The 24,067-nt window shown below is 44.1% G+C and overlaps 3 protein-coding genes across 3 annotated transcripts in view; all 3 read right to left on the bottom strand.

Annotated features, from left to right (window-relative positions):
- gjb3 (gap junction protein beta 3) overlaps positions 1–18,636 on the bottom strand; it is a 30,677-nt gene extending 12,041 nt beyond the window's left edge. Inside the window, exon 1 of the mRNA XM_029730429.1 lies at positions 18,538–18,636. The gene's annotated coding sequence lies outside the window, so the exon portion shown is untranslated. The remainder of the gene's footprint in view (positions 1–18,537) is intronic.
- On the bottom strand, positions 15,552–18,625 carry LOC115172725 (gap junction beta-4 protein-like). The gene is made up of 2 exons (XM_029730434.1): positions 18,538–18,625; positions 15,552–17,065 (listed from the first exon to the last, which is right to left on the bottom strand). The coding sequence occupies exon 2, from the start codon at positions 16,937–16,939 to the stop codon at positions 16,109–16,111; it is 831 nt and encodes a 276-aa protein (XP_029586294.1). The 5' UTR covers positions 16,940–17,065; positions 18,538–18,625; the 3' UTR covers positions 15,552–16,108.
- Positions 18,637–18,970: 334 nt separating the features above from the next.
- On the bottom strand, positions 18,971–21,401 carry LOC115172727 (peptidyl-prolyl cis-trans isomerase E-like). The gene is made up of 4 exons (XM_029730436.1): positions 21,332–21,401; positions 20,948–21,101; positions 19,562–19,686; positions 18,971–19,303 (listed from the first exon to the last, which is right to left on the bottom strand). The coding sequence occupies exons 2-4, from the start codon at positions 21,051–21,053 to the stop codon at positions 19,235–19,237; spliced, it is 300 nt and encodes a 99-aa protein (XP_029586296.1). The 5' UTR covers positions 21,054–21,101; positions 21,332–21,401; the 3' UTR covers positions 18,971–19,234.
- Positions 21,402–24,067: the final 2,666 nt, after the last annotated feature.

Here is a 24,067-nt window from a genome sequence, read left to right as displayed (position 1 = left end):
CTCCACCAATCAGGCCTTTATGGTAGTGTGGCCAGACGGAAGCCAAACAGCATTGGCAGGGGTCCCCTCGATGTCCCAGTGGGGGGGGTGGCATCAGCCAGGGGACCAGGAACCACCGGCCTGAGGAGGGAAACATGAAAGGAGGGTGAGATCCGGTAGTTGGCGGTGAGTTCTATCCGATAGGGTCAATGAGGTAACCTCCGGAGGACCGTGAAGGCCCCACAAACCGGAGGCTCAACTTCCGGCAGGGCAGGCGGAGCGGGAGGTTCCTGGTGGAGAGCCAGACGCGATCACCAGGATGGAACATGGGAGCCTCACTGCGGTGGCGGTCTGCCTGATCCTTCTGACGACGGACGGCACGCTGGAGCCTTCCGTGGGCGATGTTCCACACGGCTGATATTCCAGGACACACTGGAAGGGAGTAAGCCCGGTGTAGGAGTGACGGTGAGTTGAGCATATTCCGCCCAGGGAAGGAGCCGGGCCCACTCCCCCTGCCGGTCCTGGCAGTGACTCCTTATGAACCTCCACCGCTCCTGGTTGGTCCTCTCCACCTGAGGCCAGTACCCGGATGTGTGGCTGACCATGGCCCCCAGCTTCTCCATAAAGGCTTTCCAGACCCGTGACTTGAATTGGGGACCACGGTCAGACACTAAACTCAGCAATAAAAGAAACGTCCTCACTGTCAACTGCGTTTATTTTCAGCAAACTTAACGTGTAAATATTTGTATGAAGATAATAAGATTCAACAACTGAGGCATAAACTGAACAAGTTCCACAGACATGTGACTAACAGAAATTGAATAATGTGTGTGGGGGGGGGTCAAAGTCAAAAGTAACAGTCAGTGTCTGGTGTGGCCACCAGCTGCATTAAGTACTGCAGTGTATCTCCTCCTCATGGACTGCACCAGATTTGCCAGTTCTTGCTGTGAGATGTTTCCCCACTCTTCCACCAAGGTACCTGCAAGTTCTCGGACATTTCTGGGGGGAATGGCCCTAGCCCTCACCCTCTGAGCCAACAGGTCCCAGATGTGCTCAATGGGATTGAGATCCGGGCTCTTCGCTGACCGTGGCAGCACACTGACATTCCTGTCTTGCAGGAAATCACTAACAGAACGAGGAGTATGGCTAGAGGCATTGTCATGTTGGAGGGTCATGTCAGGATGAGCCTGCAGGAAGGGTACCACATGAGGGAGGAGGATGTCTTCCCTGTAATGCACAGCGTTGAGTTTGCCTGCAATGCCAAAAAGCTCAGTCTGATGATGCTGTGACACACTGCCCCAGACCATGACGGACCCTCCACCTCCAAATCGATCCCGCTCCAGAGTACAGACCTCAGTGTAACGCTCATTCCTTCGACAATAAACGCGAATCCGACCATTACCCCTGGTGAGACAAAACCGCGACTCGTCAGTGAAGAGCACTTTTTGCCAGTCCTGTCTGGTCCAGAGACGGTGGTTTTTTGCCCATAGGCAACAGACATTGTTGCCAGTGATGAGGACCTGTCCAGTATTTATGCTGCAGTAGTTTATGTGTCTGGGGGGCTAGGGTCAGTCTGTTACATCTGGAGTATTTCTCGTCTTATCCGGTGTCCTGTGTGAATTTAAATATGCTCTCTCTAATTCTCTCTTTCGGAGGGCCTGAGCCCTAGGACCATGCCTCAGGACTACCTGGCATGATGACTCCTTGCTGTCCCCAGTCCACCTGGCCGTGCTGCTGCTCCAGTTTCAACTGTTCTGCCTGCGGCTATGGAACCCTGACCTGTTCACCGGACGTGCTTGTTGCACCCTCGACAACTACTATGATTATTATTATTATTTGACCATGCTGGTCATTTATGAACATTTTAACATCTTGACCATGTTCTGTTATAATATCCACCCGGCACAGCCAGAAGAGGACTGGCCACCCCTCATAGCCTGGTTCCTCTCTAGATTTCTTCCTAGGTTTTTGGCCTTTCTAGGGAGTTTTTCCTAGGGAGTTTTTCCTAGCCACCGTGCTTCTTTCACATGCATTGCTTGCTGTTTGTGGTTTTAGGCTGGGTTTCTGTACAGCACTTTGAGATATCAGCTGATGTACGAAGGGCTATATAAATACATTTCATTTGATTTGACCTGCCTTACGACAGGCCTACAAGCCCTCAAGCCAGCCTCCCTCAGCCTATTGAGGACAGTCTGAGCACTGATGGAGGGATTGTGCGTTCCTGGTGTAACTCGGGCAGTTGTTGTTGTCCAGCTGTCCATCCTGTCTCCCTGTAGCGCTGTCTTAGGCGTCTCACAGTACGAACATTGCAATTTATTGCCCTGGCCACATCTGCAGTCCTCATGCCTCCTTGCAGCATGCCTAAGGCATGTTCACACAGATGAGCAGGGACCCTGGGCATCTTTCTTTTGGTGGTTTTCAGAGTCAGTAGAAAGGCCTTTTTAGTGTCCTAAGTTTTCATAACTGTGACCTTAATTGCCTACAGTCTGTAAACTGTTAGTGTCTTAACGATCGTTCCACAGGTGCATGTTCATTAATTGTTTAAGGTTCATTGAACAAGCATGGGAAACAGTGTTTAAACCCCTTACAATGAAGATATTTGGATTTTTACAAATGATCTTTGAAAGACAGGGACCTGAAAAGGGGATGTTTCTTTTTTTGCTGAGTTTATGTCCTCCAGAAGGCCATAGTGCTGGAAAACCTGCTGGAATAGTGTCTCAGCGACCTGGAGAGCAGTAGGTAGACCAAAGAGAGGGATAAAAACAGCAGGATTTGGAGGATCTTTCAACAACAACCAGATAGTGGTAAAACCATCAGAAAGCGGGACATCCATTACAAAGTCTGTGTACAGATGTGAGGCACAAGAAGGGGAGGTAGTTTACCTGCTGGAGCGTGCAGGAGAGATTTGGATTGAGTACATACAGAACATGAGTAGACATAGTTGGTGACGTCCTGTGCCAAGGTGGGCCACCAGTATTTATCTGAGATGGATTGGATGGTGCGGGTGATACCTGGGTGTTCAGTGGCGAGGGATGTGTGTGCCCAGGTCAACAGCCGATCTCTCATCCCCATGGGGACGTGCATGCCCTCTGGAGGGCAGATGGCAGGAGCAGGTTCCCTCTCCAGAGCCTGGCCGATGTCCACATTTACATCCCAAAACACGGGGCCAATGATACAGGAGGACCACTTGATGGGCTGGAGGACACTCACAGGACCCTCCACTGACGTGGAGCCACAGGGTGCGGGAAAGAAGGTCCTCCGGGATCCTGGTCCCCAGGCGGAGATTCTCATCTTTGACCAGGAGACCGTGAGGTTAGGAGATGGAGCCACGGGAGGCCAAGGGTGACTTTGTGTGCGGGTGCGGTGATGAAGGAAGGCTTTCCTGGTGCTTGGGTCCCACGGTGAGGGGGAGTGGTGCTGTGACCTGAGTAATTGTGCTGGATCCCAATGGTTGCATATCCAGGGCTTGGACAGGAAAAGAAGAAGAGAGAGGGTATGAGGTTAACTTCAGGGAGGAGGCAAGGGCCTGGTTGATAAAGTTCCCCGCGGCACCGGATTCCACTAGAGCTGTAGAGATAACACCTGAGGGACAGCCCGCCAGTGAAATGGGAACCAGAAAGGGTTTGGTGGAAACGATAATGGAATACTCACGCCTACCCTGCTCTGCTCTAGTGGAACCCGGGTAAGGACGCACCGGACAACACTGAAGCTGGTGCCTCTCCTGGCCGCAATAGGGACAGAGCCCCAGCTGTCTCCGGCAACACCGCTCTGCCGTGGAGAGGTGTGTGGCCCCTACCTCCATAGGTTCAGGCTCTGCCTCAGGACAGCCAAAGCAGGGAGGTGAGTGGCGAGGTGGACACCGACGCTCCTGAAGAAGGTTATCCAGACGGATGGCCATCGCGGATGAGAGCATCCAAGAATATGTTGTCATCTTGACATGCCAACTCCGTTTGGACCTCTTCGTACAGTCCACTGCGGAATGACCGTGGCAACCTTGGCCCTCTTGGTGGTGGGGGCTCCCATCTGACAGGTGAAATAGAGGGAGCACTGGAGTAGGAAGCCACAGCATTTCGATGGAGTGCCATCATACTTCTCCGGAAGGGACAGTTGGGCATCGCTGACCTAGGTGGACAGCTGGGTAGGCTGGGGGACTGGCTCACTGTGACGACCCGTTGTAGGAGGCCCTCCGTCAGAGGTATGGAGAACCTCGCTGGTGGTGTCGATGGCGAACGCGTAGGACCTCCTTCATGGTCATACCCAGTAGAGCCAGCTGGTCGTGGTGTTACTGCAGTCGATGACACTGTTCTTTGACCGTCTGGAAGATGGTGTAATCATCTGCTGCTTCCAGAATTTCAGAGGCAGTATTCTGTAACGAAGACGCAGGAAGCCGGTGCAGATTATGAGTTTAATAATAAAGCATGGCGAGTTACAAAACAAGACCAGCGTCTGGACATGAAAAACAGAACCAGTACTGCCTGATGACTGAGGGTGGTGAGGCCTATATGAAGGGAGAGTAATCAGGGGGGTGATGAAGTCCAGGTGTGCTTAAAGATGGGGAGCAGGTTTGTGCAATGATGGTTGCCAGGTGTGCGCAATGAGGGTTGCCAGGACTGGTGATTAGTAGACCGGCGAGGGAGCAGGAGTAGGCGTGACGATTATGGGAGCACCTCCTCTAAGAGTATGAATTAGGCTGTTTGTGAAGGTTTGAATCCTAAGCAACCTGCATACACATTGTTTGGAGAACAATAGACCAACATAGCTACTGTAGTAGGTCAAAGCTGTGTACTGGAAAACCTTGGTAGAGCTTAGATGGAGTAGGCATTGGGGTGCTCATGTGAATTTCCTTTATTTTTCGGCTTCAGACCACTTCACTTAAAACTTAGTTTTTTGTTTTTAGTTAGTTAATAGACAACTAAGAAAGAGAGTTCAAAATCTCTCTGCCAATAATAGCTAGTTTTCAGTTTTCCCCTCCCCACTTCCAGACAGTCCAAGCAAAATTCTTGCTTGAGAAATTTCTCTTTGCTAAGAAGCTATATTTATTTCTTTTTTTTAATCATTTTAATTAAAAATCACAGTAAGGTACTTCATTGTTACCCATAAATAATTTGACATTGAGATAAAAACGTCTGCATTGGACCTTTAAGTTACCTGCATTTTCATTGTGTTTCTTTACCCTCTATTCATTGAACAAGCATTATTTTTACTTTTGTTTGTTGCATTGACATGATTGCTTCAGAAAACAATAGTTGAGAGGTATCATCTGTCTTATGTGGTCTCTTTATTCCCTTCCCTTATTCTTATTATTCATGGACATTGAGAGGCCAGGGGTGCTTACTATGGAAAATGGAGATCATTCCAAATCCAAATCTCCAAGAAAATGGGATGTGGCTAATCTCTTTGATACCACACCCACTTTTATGAGAAAACTTCAGAGATAAGCTTTCATATAGAGTGTTCACAATAACTTTTACTGTATTGCTGGGTTGATGTTTGTAGGACAAAGTGTCTCAGTATCTTTTCAGGTGGCCATAAGAGCATCTTTGTTGGGATAGTATTTGTGGGCAACCACAAACATTGTCATTGGTGAATGGAAAAGAACATCTGTCTGCTTGCGCTAATGCCCAATCCATGTCTGAACATGTTAGCTCTGTTTGGAGATTTGCTTCTATTCAACGCTATCACGTTACTGTACAGTTGAAGTCGGAAGTTTACATACACCTTAGCCAAATACATTTAAACTCAGTTTTTCACAATTCCTGACATTTAATCAGAGTAAAAATTCCCTCTCTTAGGTCAGTTAGGGTCACCACTTTATTTTAAGAATGTGAAATGTCAGAATAATAGTAGAGAGATTTATTTATTTCAGCTTTTACTTCTTTCATCACATTCCCAGTGTGTCAGAAGATTACATACACTCAATTAGTATACGGTAGCATTGCCTTTAAATTGTTTAACTTGGGTCAAATGTTTCGGGTAGCCTTCCACAAGCTTCCCACAATAAGTTGGGTGAATTTTGGCCCATTCCTCCTGACAGAGCTGGTATAAATGAGTCAGGTTTGTAGGCCTCCTTGCTCGCACACACTTTTTCAATTCTGCCCACAAATTTTCTATAGGATTGAGGTCAGGGCCTTGTGATGGCCACTCCAATACCTTGACTTTGTTGTCCTTAAGCCATTTTTCCACAACTTTGGAAGTATGCTTGGGGTCATTGTCCATTTGGAAGACCCATTTGCGACCAAGCTTTAACTTCCTGACTGATGTCTTGAGATGTTGCTTCAATATATCCACATAATTTTCCTGCCTCATGATGCCATCTATTTTGTGACGTGCACCAGTCCCTCCTGCAGCAAAGCACCCCCACAACATGATGCTGACACCCCCGTGCTTCGCGATTGGGATGGTGTTCTTCAGCTTGCAAGCCTCCCCCTTTTTCCTCCAAACATAACAATGGTCATTATGGCCAAACAGTTCTATTTTTGGTTCATCAGACCAGAGGATATTTCTCCAAAAAGTACGATCTTTGTCCCCATGTGCAGTTGCAAACTGTAGTCTGGCTTTATTATGGCGGTTTGGAGCAGTGGCTTCTTCCTTGCTGAGCGGCCTTTCAAGTTATGCCAATATAGGACTCGTTTTACTGTGGATATAGATACTTTTGTACCTGTTTCCTCCAGCATATTCACAAGGTCCTTTGCTGTTGGTCTGGGATTGATTTGCAATTTTTGCACCAAAGTACGTTAATCTCTAGGAGACCGAATGCGTCTCCTTCCTGAGCGGTATGACGGCTGCGTGGTCCCATGGTGTTTATACTTGCGTATTATTTGTACAGATGAACGTGGTACCTTTAGGCGTTTGGAAATTGCTCCCAAGGATGAACCAGACTTGTGGAGGTCTACAATTTTTTTCTGAGGTCTTGGCTGATTTCTTTTGATTTTATCCATGATGTCAAGCAAGGAGGCACTGAGTTTGAAGGCAGGCCTTGAAATACATCACAGGTACACCTCCAATTGACTCAAATGATGTCAATTAGCCTATCAGAAGTTTCTAAAGCCATGACATCATTTTCTGGAATTTTCCAAGCTGTTGAAAGGCACAGTCATCTTATTGTAAGTAAACTTCTGACCCACTGGAATTGTGATACAGTGAATTATGAGTGAAATAATCTGTCTGTAAACAATTGTTGAAAAAAATCCTTGTGTCATTGTCACGTTCTGACCTGTAAAGGTGTTATTTGTTAGTGTTTAGTATGGTCAGGACATGGCAGAGGGTATTTTGTTTATGTTTTGGGGATTGTTAGTCTATGTGTATAGACAAGGGGTGTTTGATTAGAGTGGTCTAGAGTTTTGGTATATGTTCTATGTTAGGGCATTTTCTATGTTTATTCTAGTCACTCTGTTTCTATGTGCAGTTTTGTTCTTGACCTTCAATTGGAAGCAGCTGCTCCTCGTTCCTTCTGATTGAAGGTCCTATAATTAGGGGTTTGTTTGTATTGTGGATTGTGGGTAGTTGTATTCCGTTTTGTGCTTGTCACGTGACAGAACTGTTAGTGTCGTTTCCGTTAATTGTATACGTGTTTCTCCTTCTTCGATATTAAGAAAAGAAGATGAGTATACACTTCCCTGTTGCGTCTTGGTCCTCCACACACGACACTCGTTACAGTCATGCACAAAGTAGATGTCCTAACCAACTTGCCAAAACTATAGTTTGTTAACAAGAAATTTGTGGTGTTTGTAAACTTCCGACTTCAACTGTATGTCCTCACACACGACACAACAACAAAGGCAAAAAGGCTCTATATGTACAGTACCAGTCAAAAGTTGACACACCTACTCATTCAAGAGTTTTTCTTTATTTTTACTATTTTCTACATTGTAGAATAACAGTGAATAATAGTGAAGACATGAAATGAACTATGAAATGTTATACATATGGAATCATGTAGTAACCAACAAATTGGTAAACAAATAAAATATATGTTATATTTGAGATTCTTCAAAGTAGCCACTCTTTAACTTGTTGACAGCTTTGCACACTCTTGGCATTCTCTCAACCAGCTTCACCTGGAATGCTTTTCCAACGGTCTTGAAGGAGTTCCCATATATGCTGAGCACTTGTTGGCTGCTTTTCCTTCAGTCTGCGGTCCAACTCATCCCAATCCATCTCAATTGGGTTGAGGTCGGGTGATTGTGGAGGCCAGGTCATCTGATGCAGCACCTCATCAAATCAAAACAAATTTTATTTGTCACATGCGCCGAATACAACAGGTGTAGACTTTACAGTGAAATGCTTACTTACAAGCCCTCAACCAAGAATGCAGTTTCAAGAAAATACCCAAAAAAAGTCAGGGATAAAGGATAAAAATAACAAATAAGTAGCAGTAAATAAAAATAGCGGGGCTATATACAGGGGGTACCGGTACAAAGTCAATGTGCGGGGGCACCGGTGTCGAGGTAATTGAGGTAATATGTACATGTAGGTGGAGTTATTAAAGTGACTATGCATAGATAATAACAGAGAGTAGCAGCAGTATAGAAGAGGTGGGGGGGCAATGCAAATAGTCTGGGTAGCCATTTGATTAGATGTTCAGGAGTCTTATGGCTTGGGGGTAGAAGCTGTTTAGAAGCCTCTTGGACCTGGACTTGGTGCTCCGGCACCGCTTTCCATGTGGTAGCAGAGAGAACAGTCTATGACTAGGGTGGCTGGAGTTTTTAAAAATTTTTAGGGACTTCCTCTGACACCGCCTGGTATAGAGGTCCTGGATGGCAGGGAGCTTAGCCCTGGTGATGTACTGGGCCGTACACACTACCTTCTGTAGTGCTTTGCGGTCGGAGGCCGAGTAGTTGCCATACCAGGCAGTGATACAACCAGTCAGGATGCTTTCGATGGTGCAGCTGTAGAACCTTTTGAGGATCTGACGACCCATGCCAAATCTTTTCAGTCTCCTGAGGGGGAATAGGTTTTGTCGTGCTCTCTTCACAAAGGTCTTGGTGTGCTTGGACCATGTTAGTTTGTTGGGGATGTGGACACCAAGGAACTTGAAGCTCTCAACCTGCTCCACTGCAGCCCTGTCGATGAGAATGGGGGCGTGCTCTGTCCTCCTTTTCCTGTAGTCCACATTTTCTCTTTTGTCTTGATCATGTTGAGGGAGAGGTTGTTGTCCTTGCACAACACGGTCATGTCTCTGACCTCCTCCCTATAGGCTGTCTCATTGTTGTCGGTGATCAGGCCTACCACTGTTGTGTCATCTGCAAACTTAATGATGGTGTTGGACTTGTGCCTGGCCGTGCAGTCATGAGTGAACAGGGAGTACAAGAGGGGACCTGAGCACGCACCCCTGAGGGGCCCCTGTGTTGAGGATCAGCGTGGCAGATGTGTTGTTACCTACCCTTACCACCTGGGTGCGGACCATCAGGAAATCCAGGATCCAGTTGCAGAGGGAGGTGTTCCACAGGTGTGGCATATCAAGAAGCTAATTAAACAGCATGATCATTACACAGGTGCACCTTGTGTTGGGGTCAATAAAAGGCCACTCTGAAATGTGCGGTTTTGTCACACAACACGATGCCACAGATGTCTCAAGTTTTGAGTGAGCGTGCAATTGGCATGCTGACTGCAGGAATGTCCACCAGAGCTGTTGGCAGAGAATTTAATGTAAATGCCTCTACCATAAAGCCACCTCCAACGTCGTTTTAGAGAATCTAGCAACACATCCAACCGGCCTCACAACCACAGACCACATGCAACCACACCAGCTCAGGACCTCCACATCTGGCTTCTTCTCCTGCGGGATCGTCTGAGACCAGCAACCAGGACAGCTGATGAAACTGTGGGTTTGCACAAGAGAAGAATTTCTGCACAAACTGTTATAAACCGCCTCAGGAAAGCTCATTTGCGTGCTCGTCGTCCTCACCAGGGTCTTGACCTGACTGCAGTTCGGCGTCGTGACCGACTTCAGTGGGCAAATGCTCACCTTTAATGGTCACTGGCACGCTGGAGAAGTGTGCTCTTCACTCTTTCAACTGTACATGATAGATGGCAGACAGCATGTATGGCATCGTGTGGGCAAGCTGTTTGCTGATTTCAACGATGTGAACAGAGTGCCCCATGTTGGCGGAGGGGTTATGGTATGGGCAGGCATAAGCTACGAACAACAACCACAATTGAAATTTTATCGATAGCAATTAAAATGCACAGAGATAAAGTGACGAGATCCTGAGGCCCAATTGTCATGCCATTCATCCTCCGCCATCACCTCATGTTACAGCATGATAATACACGGCCCATGTCGCAAGGATCTATACACAATTCCTGGAAGTTGAAAATATCCCAGTTCTTCCATGGCCTGCATGCTCACCAGACATGTCACCCATTGAGCAGGTTTGAGATGCTCTGGATCAATGTGCACGACAGCATGTTCCAGTTTCTGCCAATATCCAGTAACTTCACACAGCCATTGAAGAGGAGTAGGACAACATTCCACAGGCCACAATCAACAGCCTGATCAACTCTGCAAAAGAGATGTGCTGCGCTATATGAGGTAAATGGTGGTTACACCAGATACTGACTGGTTTTCTGATCCACGCCCCTTCCTTTTTTTAAAGGGGTCTGTGACCAACAGATGTATATCTGTATTCCCAGTTATGTGAAATCCATAGATTAGAGCCCAATGAATTTATTTACATTTATTGATTTTCTTACTGTAACTCAGTAGAATCTTAGAAATTGTTGCATGTTGCGTTTATATTTTTGTTCAGTGTATAAGACATCTCTACCTTGGCAACACTTGCTGTATTTTATGCACTTTAGGAGACAGGGAGTTTCTTTTTTTGCTCCAGTTTGAAAACTGGTCCAGGCAGTTTGCTGGGTGTACCTGACAGAAGGCACACCATGTTCCGTGTCTGTCTGTACACCGCTCTATTAGACAGTGAAAACAGCAGGGGCAAGTGCTAACAGGGAAAATGAGGAGTTACGGCAGAACTAAAAGAGAATCCTGTACAGTCTTGCTGCTGCCAACGTGTGTTATTTTCTTTGTCTACACAGTAAAAGACCCACAAGTCCTGATTCAAGAGGTTGAATAGAGAGAAATAACATTCTGTGTCAACAGACCAGGTCCAACCTTGATTCCTGGATGATTATTACAGAGGTAATTTTTACAGAACACAAAAACATACACTTCACTGAACAACTGAAATTCCCCTTTCTGGAATACAAAGTGAGACTAACTTGTTCGACTTCACCTCACAGCCCTGTGTTCACCTTTACGACACATATCATCCCTTTTATGATCTCTAATTTCCATGTAAACAGAGGAGGCACCTGTCCCAGAGACTGACAAGTCAATTTCCTCCACTGGGAGGGTTGTCTACCACCCTGGCTGACGTATAAAACTGGGGATTGGACCGGTCCTCTTATACAATTAGAGTGTTGCTCATACTGTATGTTCTGATCCCCATATAGAATGATTGTCATAAATATGTGACCAATGCACTGGTGCTGATATGGGCCTAATCTCAGTACTCAGAACCAGCACTGAAACATGCATGAGAGCACCAGCCGTTCCGGAAAACTGTGTGATCACGATGTGAGTAAGACCTTAAAACAGGTCAACATTCACAAGGCCGCAGGGCCAGACGGATTACCAGGACGTGTACTGCGAGCATGCGTTGACCAACTGGAAAGTGTCTTCAGTGACAATTTCAACCTCTCCCTGTCAGAGTCTGTAATACCAACATGTTTTAAGCAGACCACCATAGTCTCTGTGCCTAAGAACACTAAGGTAACCTGCCTAAATGACTACTGACATGCAGCACTCTCGGTCTGTGCTTTGAAAGGCTGGTCATGGCTCACATCAACACCATTATCCCAGAAACCCTAGACCCACTCCAATTTGCATACCGCCCCAACAGATCCACAGATGATGCACTCCACACTGCCCTTCCCCACCTGGACAGAAGGAACACCTACAGTTGAAGTCGGAAGTTTACATGCACCTTAGCCAAATTCATTTAAACTCAGTTTTTCACAATTCCTGACATTTAATCAGGGTACAAAGTCCCTGTCTTAGGTCAGTTAGGATCACCACTTTATTTTAAGAATGTGAAATGTCAGAATAATAGTAGAGAGATTTATTTATTTCAGCTTTTACTTCTTTCATCACATTCCCAGTGTGTCAGAAGATTACATACACTCAATTAGTATTTGGTAGCATTGCCTTTAAATTGTTTAACTTGGGTCAAATGTTTCGGGTAGCCTTCCACAAGCTTCCCACAATAAGTTGGGTGAATTTTGGCCCATTCCTCCTGACCGAGCTGGTGTAAATGAGTCAGGTTTGTAGGCCTCCTTGCTTGCACACACTTTTTCAATTCTGCCCACAAATTTTCTATAGGATTGAGGTCAGGACCTTGTGATGGCCACTCCAATACCTTGACTTTGTTGTCCATAAGCCATTTTTCCACAACTTTGGAAGTATGCTTGGGGTCATTGTCCATTTGGAAGACCCATTTGCGACCAAGCTTTAACTTCCTGACTGATGTCTTGAGATGTTGCTTCAATATATCCACATAATTTTCCTGCCTCATGATGTCATCTATTTTGTGAAGTGCACCAGTCCCTCCTGCAGCAAAGCACCCCCACAACATGATGCTGCCACCCCCGTGCTTCACGGTTGGGATGGTGTTCTTTAGCTTGCAAGCCTCCCCCTTTTTCCTCCAAAAATAACAATGGTCATTATGGCCAAACAGTTCTATTTTTGTTTCCATGTGCAGTTGCAAACTGTAGTCTGGCTTTTTTATGGCGGTTTTGGAGCAGTGGCTTCTTCCTTGCTGAGCGGCCTTTCAGGTTATGTCGATATAGAACTCGTTTTACTGTGGATGTAGATACTTTTTTACCTGTTCCTCCAGCAGCTTCACAAGGTCTTTTGTTGTTGTGAAATAATCTGTCTGTAAATAATTGTTGGAAAAATGACTTCTGTCATGAACAAAGTAGATGTCCTAACAAACTTGCCAAAACTATAGTTTTTTTAACAAGAAATTTGTGGAGTGGTTGAAAAACGAATTTTAATGACTCCAACCTAAGTGTATGTAAACTTCCGACTTTAACTGTATGTGAGAATGCTATTCATTGACTACAGCTCAGTGTTCAACACCATAGTGCCCTCAAAGCTCATCAATAAGCTAAGGACCCTGGGACTAAACAACTCCCTCTGCAACTGGATCCTGGATTTCCTGATGGTCCGCACCCAGGTGGTATGGGTAGGTAACAACACATCTGCCACGCTGATCCTCAACACAGGGGCCCCTCAGGGGTGCGTGCTCAGGTCCCCTCTTGTACTCCCTGTTCACTCATGACTGCACGGCCAGGCACAACTCCAACACCATCATTAAGTTTGCAGATGACACAACAGTGGTAGGCCTGATCACCGACAACGATGAGACAGCCTATAGGGAGGAGGTCAGAGACATGACCGTGTTGTGCAAGGACAACAACCTCTCCCTCAACATGATCAAGACAAAAGAGAAAATTGTGGACTACAGGAAAAGGAGGACAGAGCACGCCCCCATTCTCATCGACAGGGCTGCAGTGGAGCAGGTTGAGAGCTTCAAGTTCCTTGGTGTCCACATCCCCAACAAACTAACATGGTCCAAGCACACCAAGACCTTTGTGAAGAGAGCACGACAAAACCTATTCCCCCTCAGGAGACTGAAAAGATTTGGCATGGGTCCTCAGATCCTCAAAAGGTTCTACAGCTGCACCATCGAAAGAATCCTGACTGGTTGCATCACTGCCTGGTATGGCAACTGCTCGGCCTCCGACCGCAAAGCACTACAGAGGGTAGTGCGTACGGCCCAGTACATCAGTGTGGCAACGCTTCCTGCCATCCAGGACCTCTGTACCAGGAGATGTCAGAGGAAGGCCCTAAATTGTCAAAGACTGGCAAGCGGTACCACATGGCAAGCGGTACCGGAGCGCCAAGTCTAGGTCCAAGAGGCTTCTAAACAGCTTCTACCCCCAAGCCTTAAGACTCCTGAACATCTTATCAAATGGCTACCGAGGCTATTTGCATTGCCCCTCCCCTCTTTTACACCGCTACTACTTTAATAACTCTACCTACGTCTACATGTTACCTCAACTAACCGGTGCCACCGCACATTGACTTTATACCGGTACCCCCCTGTGTATAGTCTCGCTATTGTTATTTTACTGCTGCTCTTTAATTACTAATTTCTTATTCTTACCTAGATTTTTTTTCATACATTTTTTTTAACTGCATTGTTGGTTTAGTATATATACAATTTGATTTGATTTGAAATCAGCTAAGAAGAGAGTAAAATGGGACTGATTCTATTTCAATGGGAAATTCAATGCTAAGGGACTTTTCATGGTCTTGATCCTTATCTAAGTCTCTGAACCAAGAAAAAGCATTTGAATACTGTCTGTAATGAATTAACACAGGTGCCATCATAGAAAAATGTACTGTATAGGGGTATTTCTCTCACAATGAGTATGGTCTCTTGTTTGTATGTTAAAAATATTTCAAAACATGCATCCTGTTTCCAACAAGGTACTAAAGTAATATTGCAAAAAATGGGGCCAAGCAATTCACTTTTTGTCCTGAATACAAAGTGTTATGTTTGGGGCAAATCCAATACAACACATTAATAAGTACCACTCTCCATTTTTTCAATCATAGTGGGGGCTGCATCATGTTATTTGTATGCTTGTAATCGTTAAGAACTGGTGAGTTTTTTAGGATAAAAAATAAATGGAATGGAACTAAGCACAGGCAAAATCTTAGAGGAAAACCTGGTTCAGTTTGCTTTCCACCAGACAGTGAGAGATGAATTCACCTTTCAGCAGGACAATAAACCCAAAACACAAGACCAAATCTACACTTGAGTTGCTTACCAAGAAGACAGTGAATGGTCCTGAGTTGCCTAGTTACAGTTTTGACCTAAATCTACTTGAAAATCTGTGGCAAGACCTGAATATGGTTTGTTTAGCAATGATCAATGACTCATTTGACAGAGCTTGAAGAATTTTGAAAAGAATAATGGACAAATATTGCACAATCAAGGTGTGGAAAGCTCTTAGAGACTTACCCAGAAAGACTTGCTGCCAAAGGTGCTTCTACAAAGTATTGAATCAGGGGTGTGAATATTTCTGTATTTAATTGTCAATAAATTTGCTAAAATTTCTAAAAACATGTTTTCACTTTGTCATTATGGGGTATTATGTGTAGATGGGTGAGAGAGAAAAAGATTTAATACATTTTGAATTCAGGCTGTAACACAACAAAATATGAACCAAGTAAGTGTATGAACTCTTTCTGAAGACGCTCTAAATATCCCCAAATATGTTTACATCCATGTATTCTGAGATACACAGTTTCATCAACAGCTTACAGAAACACACTAAAATCATAATCTCTACTGGCTTTATGCAGAGTGTATGTGTTTTAGAATATACAATGTAATAAACATAAACACAGAATAGCCATACTAATTTTTCAAGCCATGTTTGTGCATAACTTATGGACTAACATCAGTATGACCAGAAAAATACTCTCAAAGTCCATAGAAGAAATTAAATATTTTTAATTGTCTGAAAATACATTGCACTTTGCTCCATCTTTTTCACAACAAAGCCTGATGCAGTCTCTGCCATTCGTAATGGAGGATGAGACAGGGAAAACAACTTCTCCAGGGCATAAGAACAGCAATGGTATGGGCACAGTGTGGCAATGGTTGAGTCCTTTCATAAAAATTGCAATGGTAAAGCTGTGAGGTGTGGTAGACAGCGAACAAATAACATAAGAATAAATGACATTTCCCAGCCCTAGCGTGAAACTTTCCTCTGTAAATAATGGATATTTTATTTAAAGTGACTAATTGATTTGTTTAATAACCCGGTCAACGACAGAATGGTAGGTAAACAATTTATCCAGGAATGTCAAGAGCCATCCAGTTCCATTGTAGCTCAGGCAATGAGAAGACTGTCTTGAATGGCAGTGAAGAACTCTCTAGCCCAGTGAGGGCCTGAAGAGAAATGGAAGATATTTCCCATTGCCTCCATACTTATTTGTCTTTTTTGCATTCTCTCATTCAGTCTCTAATGTCTTTGTCCAGTCTTTACCTCAGGCATACACGACAACGCTATACGATGGGGCTGAGGTATCCTTGCTGGGTAGCTTTATTGAGGGCAGCTTTAGTGAGTTGGACTGCATTCCATTCTTGCCACCAACCACCAGGGAGGTAGCCATGGCCATCTGGCGTGGCTGGATGGTGGAGGAGCGTGAGTTCTTGTGCATACGGGTGAAGACCTCTTTACAGCGTTTCCCCACCAGGTACAGGATCTCGAAGAAGGAGAGCAGGATACAAGCCAGACTGGTGACCACCATGAAGATGGTGAAGATCCGCTTCTCAGTGGGGCGAGCAATGAAGCAGTCCACCTTGTTGGGACAGGGCTTCTGCTCACACTTGATGAGGGAGGGGAAGTCATAGCCCTCGTAGATATGGTAGATTAAATACACAAAGGTGGCGTCCACAGCCATCTTGAAGACCAGGGTCAGGACGTAGGTCCACCACAGCCCTCCACGCTTCTTACCGGTGTTCATGTAGATTTTCTGGCAGCCCTCACCGTATTTTAGTGTGTGTTTACGCTCACGTTCATCTCTGTAGGCTACGTGCATTACCACCAGGAGAGAGGGACATGTAACGAAGATGAGCTGCAGGGCCCACAGGCGGACGTGGGACACAGGGAAGAAGTGGTCGTAACAGACGTTGTGGCAGCCAGGCTGGGCCGTGTTGCACGTGAAGTCTTTTTGCTCATCGCCCCACACATTCTCGACTGCCACGACAAACACCATGACCCTGAAGAGGAAGACAACGGACAGCCACACGCGGCTGAACGCCGTGGAGTACTTGTTCACCCCACTGAGGAGGCTCTGGAGGAATGCCCAGTTCATTGTGAGACTGACTCCCAATCTACCTCTCTGATGAATGTTATTACGGAATAATTAGTGTGAGAAGCTATTTCAACTGTTGGTTGAGATCTCAGGTAAAATTCTGGAGTGTTCTTCACTTTCAGCGATCTTTAGAAAAAGAGAGAGGAAGTGGGGAAAAGATTTGGCCTTTGAGTATGAGTATGAGAACAAAAGGACACAAACAACTGCTGTCACCTGTTTTCCCAAGTGTAAAAATTAATTCCCAACCAAATAACAGGTAGCCATTTTCACACTTGCGGTCTTCTTTTAAAATTCAATTGAATGATAAAGTTCATATATTAAGGATGATAAAAGCCCCCATGTCCTAAAAGCACATGACAGGATTTCTGTTGAGTAGCAAATTACAGTGCCTTCAGAAAGTATTCACACCCCTTGACTTTTTCAAAATGTGTTGTGTTACAAAGTGGGAATAAAATGGATTTAATTGTCATTTTTGCCCTAAACAAACATTTTCAGGTCTTGCCATAGATCTTCAAGCATATTTAAGTCCAAACTGTAACTCGGCCACTCATGAACAATCACTGTATTTTTGGTAAGCAACTCAAGTGTAGATTTGCCTTGTTGCAAACATGATGCATATTTTTTATATTTTTTATTCTGTACGTGCTTCCTTCTTTTCACTCTGTCAATTTAGTATTGTGCAGTAACTCTAATGTGTTTGATCCATCCTCAGTTTTCTATCACAGCCAAACTCTGTTTCAAAATCACAATTGGCCTCATGGTGAATTCTCTGAACGGTTTCCTTCATCTCCGACAACTGAGTTAGGAAGGACGCCTGTATCTTTGTAGTGACTGGGTGTATTGATACACCATCCAAAGTGTAATTAATAACTTCACCATACTCAAAAGGATATTCAATGGATTTTTTCATTTTTACCCATATACCAATAGGTGCCCTTTGCGAGGCATTGGAAAACTTCTGGTTTTGTGGTTGAATCTGTGTTTGAAATTCACTGCTCAACTGAGGGACTTTACAGATGCTTGTGTGTGTGTGGGGTACAGAGAGGAGGTAGTCATTCAACAATCATGTTTAAAAACTAGTCCATGCTACTTATGTGACTTTTTTACTCATTAACTTATTTTAGGCTTGCCATAAGAAAGGGGTTGAATACTTAGCGACTCAAGACATTTCAGCTTTTCATTTTTTTGTAATTTGTAAACTTTCCTAAAAACATAATTCCACTTTGACATTATGGGGTATTGTGTGTAAGCCACTGTTAAAACATCTCAATTGATTAAAAGTTAAATTCAGGCTGTAACACAAAATATGGAAAAAGTCAAGGGGTTTGAATACTTTGAAGACACTATTGCATTCATAGTAGGCCTAAACATTAATAACGGATACATTTATAGTTTTTATAACACAGTTAGGCTGTGGAAACTAGTTTATTTCCTAATTGTTGATTCTAGTCAGTGCTCTGCAGAGACAAATTGGCTCAAATGCAATCACAGCAATCATCGAAAAAGAATCCAAACTTGATCTCTCGAAATCGTATCTAATAACCGTATAGTACAGCTATTGAATCGCAGGTTGGAATCTAAACAAATAATGTACTTACACTTCAAAATGACTTTATATAGAAAGGACCATAAACTCCGTCGGGAAAGTTGCAGTCCGTATTGTAATGTAGAAAGATTGTTTCCCTGCGCCCCCACAGATTTCCCAAGGGAAATTACATAGCGACGTTACCGTACAATGTTCCATTTATCCAGGTGTGGCTCGTGAACGAACCATCGAGCTGAGTGTTTTCGCCGGCCATTTAAGTGTTATTCAGACTGGAGCGGCTGATCATAGGCTTTATTTCAGACCGTTAGTCAAAAATATCGAGTCTTTTTTTTCATTGAAGACCCCTAAACTTAAATGATCAAATATATAATGCAACCTCTTAGAAATGTTGGGGTACATTTTGAATTAAAAATCCTAAAAGACAGATTTCTAGAGGAAATGTAAATATTTGTATTCACTATACAGTCCTATACTGTATCAACAAAGAAAAGTTTTATTTACAATTTGGAAAATGTGACATTGATACAGCAGCTGTTTATATTTATTATAAAAAAGTGTTTATTGTAATATTTACATCACAGAGAAGGTGGGACCAACAGGGAGAATCCATGTACAGCAGATGAGTCATGGACGTGTGTAGTACATAATAAAAACTGAGCAGTTTACCATTCTTCAGTCTGACACTGCATATTTTTCACACATAGTCACACACACACACAGCTACAACAGTCACTCTTCTGTGCTTCAAGTTAAACATACTCTCCACAGTCTGAAATGATCACTTTCTGCTTGGGCTTGCCTTCTTTTGTTCCTTGTGCCTGTGGGGACAGAAAACATGACATGAGTCTTGGTACACAACTTCTTCACAGTCTGTAACAACCTATAGGACCCTACTTCCCCTCCATGGGAGAATCTCAATTGCCTACTCCTCGTCTCCTTCTCAAAACCCATTGGAGGATAAAGTTAGAGGGTAGGGACCTCTGGCTTTCTCATCCAATGGGTTTGAGAAGGAGACGAGGAGAGGACGTGAAGAGTATGCATTTGAGATCTTCCCCAGCATGTCTTTCCCCTCTTACCTCCATGCCCTCCATCAACTCTCCAAACACCACATGTTTGTTATCCAGCCAATCCGTTTTGTCACAGGTGATGAAGAACTGAGAGCCGTTGCTGTTTGCTCCAGAGTTAGCCATGGAGAGCTGACCTATTACACACGAGAGAGAGGTGCATTTATCCTCATGTGATCAGAAACCATACTTCAAATCTGCATATTTTATTTCACCTTTATTTAACCAGGTAGGCTAGTTGAGAACAAGTACTCATTTGCAACTGCGACCTGGCCAAGATAAAGCAAAGCAGTTCGACACATACAATAACACAGAGTTACACATGGAGTAAAACAAATATACAGTCAATAATACAGTAGAACAAATCTATATACAGTATGTGCAAATGAGGTAGGATAAGGGAGGTAAGGCAATAAATAGGCCATGGTGGCAAAGTAATTACAATATTGCAATTAAACACTGGAATGGTAGATGTGCAGAATATATATATGTGCAAGAAAAGATACTGGGGTGCAAAGGAGCAAGATAAATAAATAAATAAATACAGTATGGGGATGAGGTAGTGGGTGGGCTATTTCCAGATGGTGCAGTGATCTGTGAGCTGCTCTGACAGCTGGTGCTTAAAGCTAGTGAGGGAGATATGAGTCTCCAGCTTCAGTGATTTTTGCAGTTCGTTCCAGTCATTGGCAACAGAGAATTGGAAGGAAAGGCGGTCAAAGGAAGAATTGGATTTGGGGGTGACCAGTGAGATATACCTGCTGGAGCGCGTCCTATGGGTGGGTGCTGCTATGGTGACCAGTGAGCTGAGATAAGGCGGGGCTTTACCTAGCAGAGACTTGTAGATGACCTGGAGCCAGCAAGTTTGGCGACGAGTATGAAGCGAGGGCTAGCCAACGCGAGCGTACAGGTCGCAGTGGTGGGTAGTATATGGGGCTTTGGTGACAAAACGGATGGCACTGTGATAGACTGCATCCAATTTGTTGAGTAGAGTGTTGGAGGTTATTTGTAAATGACATCGCCGAAGTCGAGGATCGGTAGGATGGTCAGTTTTACGAGGGTGTGTTTGGCAGCATGAGTGAAGGATGCTTTGTTGCGAAATAGGAAGCCGATTCTAGATTTAATTTTGGATTGGAGATGCTTAATGTGAGTCTGGAAGGAGAGTTTACAGTCTAACCAGACACCTAGGTATTTGTAGTTGTCCACATATTCTAAGTCAGAACTGTCCAGCGTAGTGATGTTGGACGGGCGGGCAGGTGCGGGCAGCGATCGGTTGAAGAGCATGCATTTAGTTTTACTTGCATTTAAGAGCAATATGGCAATGCATCATGCACTTCCTCACCACTCTACACATTCATTCACAGACAGACATATTTACAGCTGGACAGGGACATGTCTCACCTGAAGCAGTGTGTTTGAGGACAAAGTTCTCATCGTCAAACTTTCGCCCATAGATGGACTTGCCCCCAGTGCCATTGTGGTTGGTGAAGTCTCCTCCCTGACACATGAACTGTGGGATGACGCGGTGGAAACAGCTGCCTTTGAAGCCAAAGCCCTTCTCATGTGTGCACAAGCAGCGGAAGTTCGCAGAGGAGTAGTAGATTTTAATGGATGCTGCTTCTATTTAACAGGCATGAAAAACTGCAGACTAGAGAAACTTCATTGGCTGAATGTTTCCAGCTTTACATATGATCTCTTTTGATACAGTCCAAATATCCTTCTAATGACAGGGTTCTATTTTCAGAAATGTCCCTGGTACTTTATAACAAGGAGGAGCATGGATACCTGTGGTCATAGGAACAATGTCTGCTCGGAGCAGGAAGCGCAGTCTCCCTGCTGGCTTATTGCCAATCTTGATGTCCATGTAAACCTGGGGGTTTGTTCTGCCCTTCTTGGCTGGGGGCTCGCTCTGCAATCAATGATAATATATTATTGTGACAGGCTTTTATAATATAAGATGTTATTACACAATGTACTACACTCACAGAGACCGACAGGAACACACACACACACAACTTGCATCCGCTGTTGTTGATTTGGCTGATTCTCCAGTGGACTCCGTCACCTCAGCCTCTTCGGCGGTCGTTCCCGAGAACTTTTTCAGCCAATCATCATCTGACCAAACTGAGGAAATGGCATAAAGCTAGCGGTTTTATCACATTTATGGGGTTTCATTATAGGTCAAAGCCATGGGACAGTTTAAGTATTTATAGAGAGACTAATGCATATCACTCACCTGGACGAGAAGAGCCCTCTTTGATCCTCATAGGTTTGGCGATGTTGACCCAGATGGTTCTTCCAAACAACTCTGACTCATTCTGTCAATTAAAACAGAGGGAAAACCTGCATCAATGAGAATGGTTCAAACCACAACTTTGAAAAATGAGTCACTGTCTCAGAGTACATAGTACCAAAACAGGGGATAATGCAAAGGTCTATTAGTTAAACCAAACTGACTTTAGAAGCAGACAGTGTTTCACTCACCATGTTATCAATAGCAGCAGCTGCATCCTGTGGAAGATGAAGAGGGGGATGGAAGAATCACAGCAAATCAAATTGTATTAGTCACATGCACCGAAATGCTTACGAGCCCCTAACCAACAATGCAGTTTAAAAAAATACAGATAAGAAATAAAAGTAACAAGTAATTTAAGAGCAGCAGTAAAATAACAATAGCGAGACTATATACAGGGGGGTACCGATACAGAGTCAATGTGCGAGGGCACCTGTTAGACATATGTACATGTAGGTAGAGTTAAAGTGACTATGCATAGATAACAACAGAGTAGCAGCAGTGTAAAAGAGGGGGAGAAGGCAATGCAATTAGTCTGGGTAGCCATTTGATTAGATGTTCAGGAGTAGAAGCTGTTTAGAAGCCTCTTGGACCTAGACTTGGCACTCCGGTACCGCTTGCTGTGCGGTAGCAGAGAGAACAGTCTGACTAGGGTGGCTGGAGCAAAACATTACAACACAATAATTATTGTGAGCATTTCACTGTTGTATTCGGTGCAAGTGACAAATAACATTTGATTTGATAGCCAATGACCATCCACCACAACCACTAGACGGAGGTCCATGCTGAACCCTGAGCCATTGGAATACACACACATTTGTTAACTGGCCATATCCAACATAATATGGCATACTTACATAGAGGTTGATTAAACTTACCTCAGCCAATTCAAATTCAATGAAGGCGAGGGTGCATTCGTAAATTAACTCTGGCCATCTACTCCGATTTCAGAATACTCGTCTGAGTGTGCCAGAGCACAGAATAACTATTGAATTTACAAACAACGTTCAACACCCGTTGAATATGGCCGGTGTCAGTAAACACAAGCATAATTAAATTGTTGCCAGCAGCACAGTTAGTCACCAACGCTCTAGATAACATGAAAACAGCCTAACCAGCTCTGCTTGGGCGGTAAAATGGTCAATGAGGTGTTCTCATTTGTGTCTGGAAGTATCTAAGTAAGCTATCCATCGTTAGCTTGGATGCTTGACTGCCGTTGTGAGGTCTGAACGCCCCTATCGACCCTACTCCTCGGCCATTGTCCAGTGTCCACTCTGGAACACTTTTCCATTACGTTATGAGCGAATTAAAAAGAAGCAAAATTCAGTTTTCCATCAATATAACAATTCTTGCAAGTTTAAGAATGTCACAAGAGAAATGATAAATCACCCTTTTTAAACACTCCAGATCATTTTTCATCAATGGATGTCGATTTAATTTGTTTTGACTGCTATGATTAAGCAATAAGGCCCAATGAGGTAGGGTATATCGGCAACATACCACGAGCTAAGGGCTGTTCTGAGGACATGGCCCTTAGCTGTGGTACTGTATATTGGCCATATACCACAAACCCCTGAGATGCCTTATCGCTATTATAAACTAGTTATCAACGTAATTAAAAAAATATATGTTTTTGTCATTCCCTTGGTACACATCTGAATTCTATCATTTCCATTTCAAATTTCCACTCGCGTATCACTCCAGACCCTAGAACTGAGCATTGATACGGTTGTCCTTAAGACAAGTCGACATTAGAATGCAGTTTACTTTTAACTAGTGATTCCCAACCAACTGAATTTCGCTCAAGTACCCCTTGTGGACAGGCCAACCATGTTATATATATTTAACCAGGCAAGTCAGTTAAGAACAAATTCTTATTTACAGACAGTGGGTTAACTAAAAACCTTACCCATTAATTCTCGTCTCATTAAAAACGAACTACACAATTAAATACATCACCTGAAGGTTTCTTTAACAATTCACTTAAACTTGGCTCTTGAATACCATTACTCCTTAAATTGAATTACAATCTCTCCCTTTCCCTCCCATTGAATAGCGCTGGCACTGAAATAGAACATGTTCCACGGTTTCCATCTCTTGACAGTGATCACACTTCCCAGTTGGATGATTTCCTACCAATTTCAATGTGCTGTTGAGCTTTGTGTGTCAGTCTCAGCCTTGTGATTACACTTTCCTCCCTTATCTCTTGACCCGAGGACATCCCTGTC

This window comes from Salmo trutta, chromosome 33 (assembly GCF_901001165.1).
Source record: "Salmo trutta chromosome 33, fSalTru1.1, whole genome shotgun sequence".
NCBI lineage: Eukaryota > Metazoa > Chordata > Actinopteri > Salmoniformes > Salmonidae > Salmo > Salmo trutta.
The sequence above is the reverse complement of the archived record's forward strand: the minus strand, read 5'-3'. Positions and strand labels throughout refer to the sequence as shown.

Excerpts from the sequence above, each read along its gene's own strand:
- LOC115172725 (XM_029730434.1), bottom strand. The coding sequence starts at position 16,939 with ATGAACTGGGCATTCCTCCAGAGCCTCCTCAGTGGGGTGAACAAGTAC.
- LOC115172727 (XM_029730436.1), bottom strand. The coding sequence starts at position 21,053 with ATGTGTCAGGGAGGAGACTTCACCAACCACAATGGCACTGGGGGCAAG. Across the intron at positions 19,687-20,947 it reads CCTCAAACACACTGCTTCAG|GTCAGCTCTCCATGGCTAAC; the intron begins GTGAGACATGTC and ends CGTGTGTAATAG. Across the intron at positions 19,304-19,561 it reads AGTTGATGGAGGGCATGGAG|GCACAAGGAACAAAAGAAGG; the intron begins GTAAGAGGGGAA and ends CTGTCCCCACAG.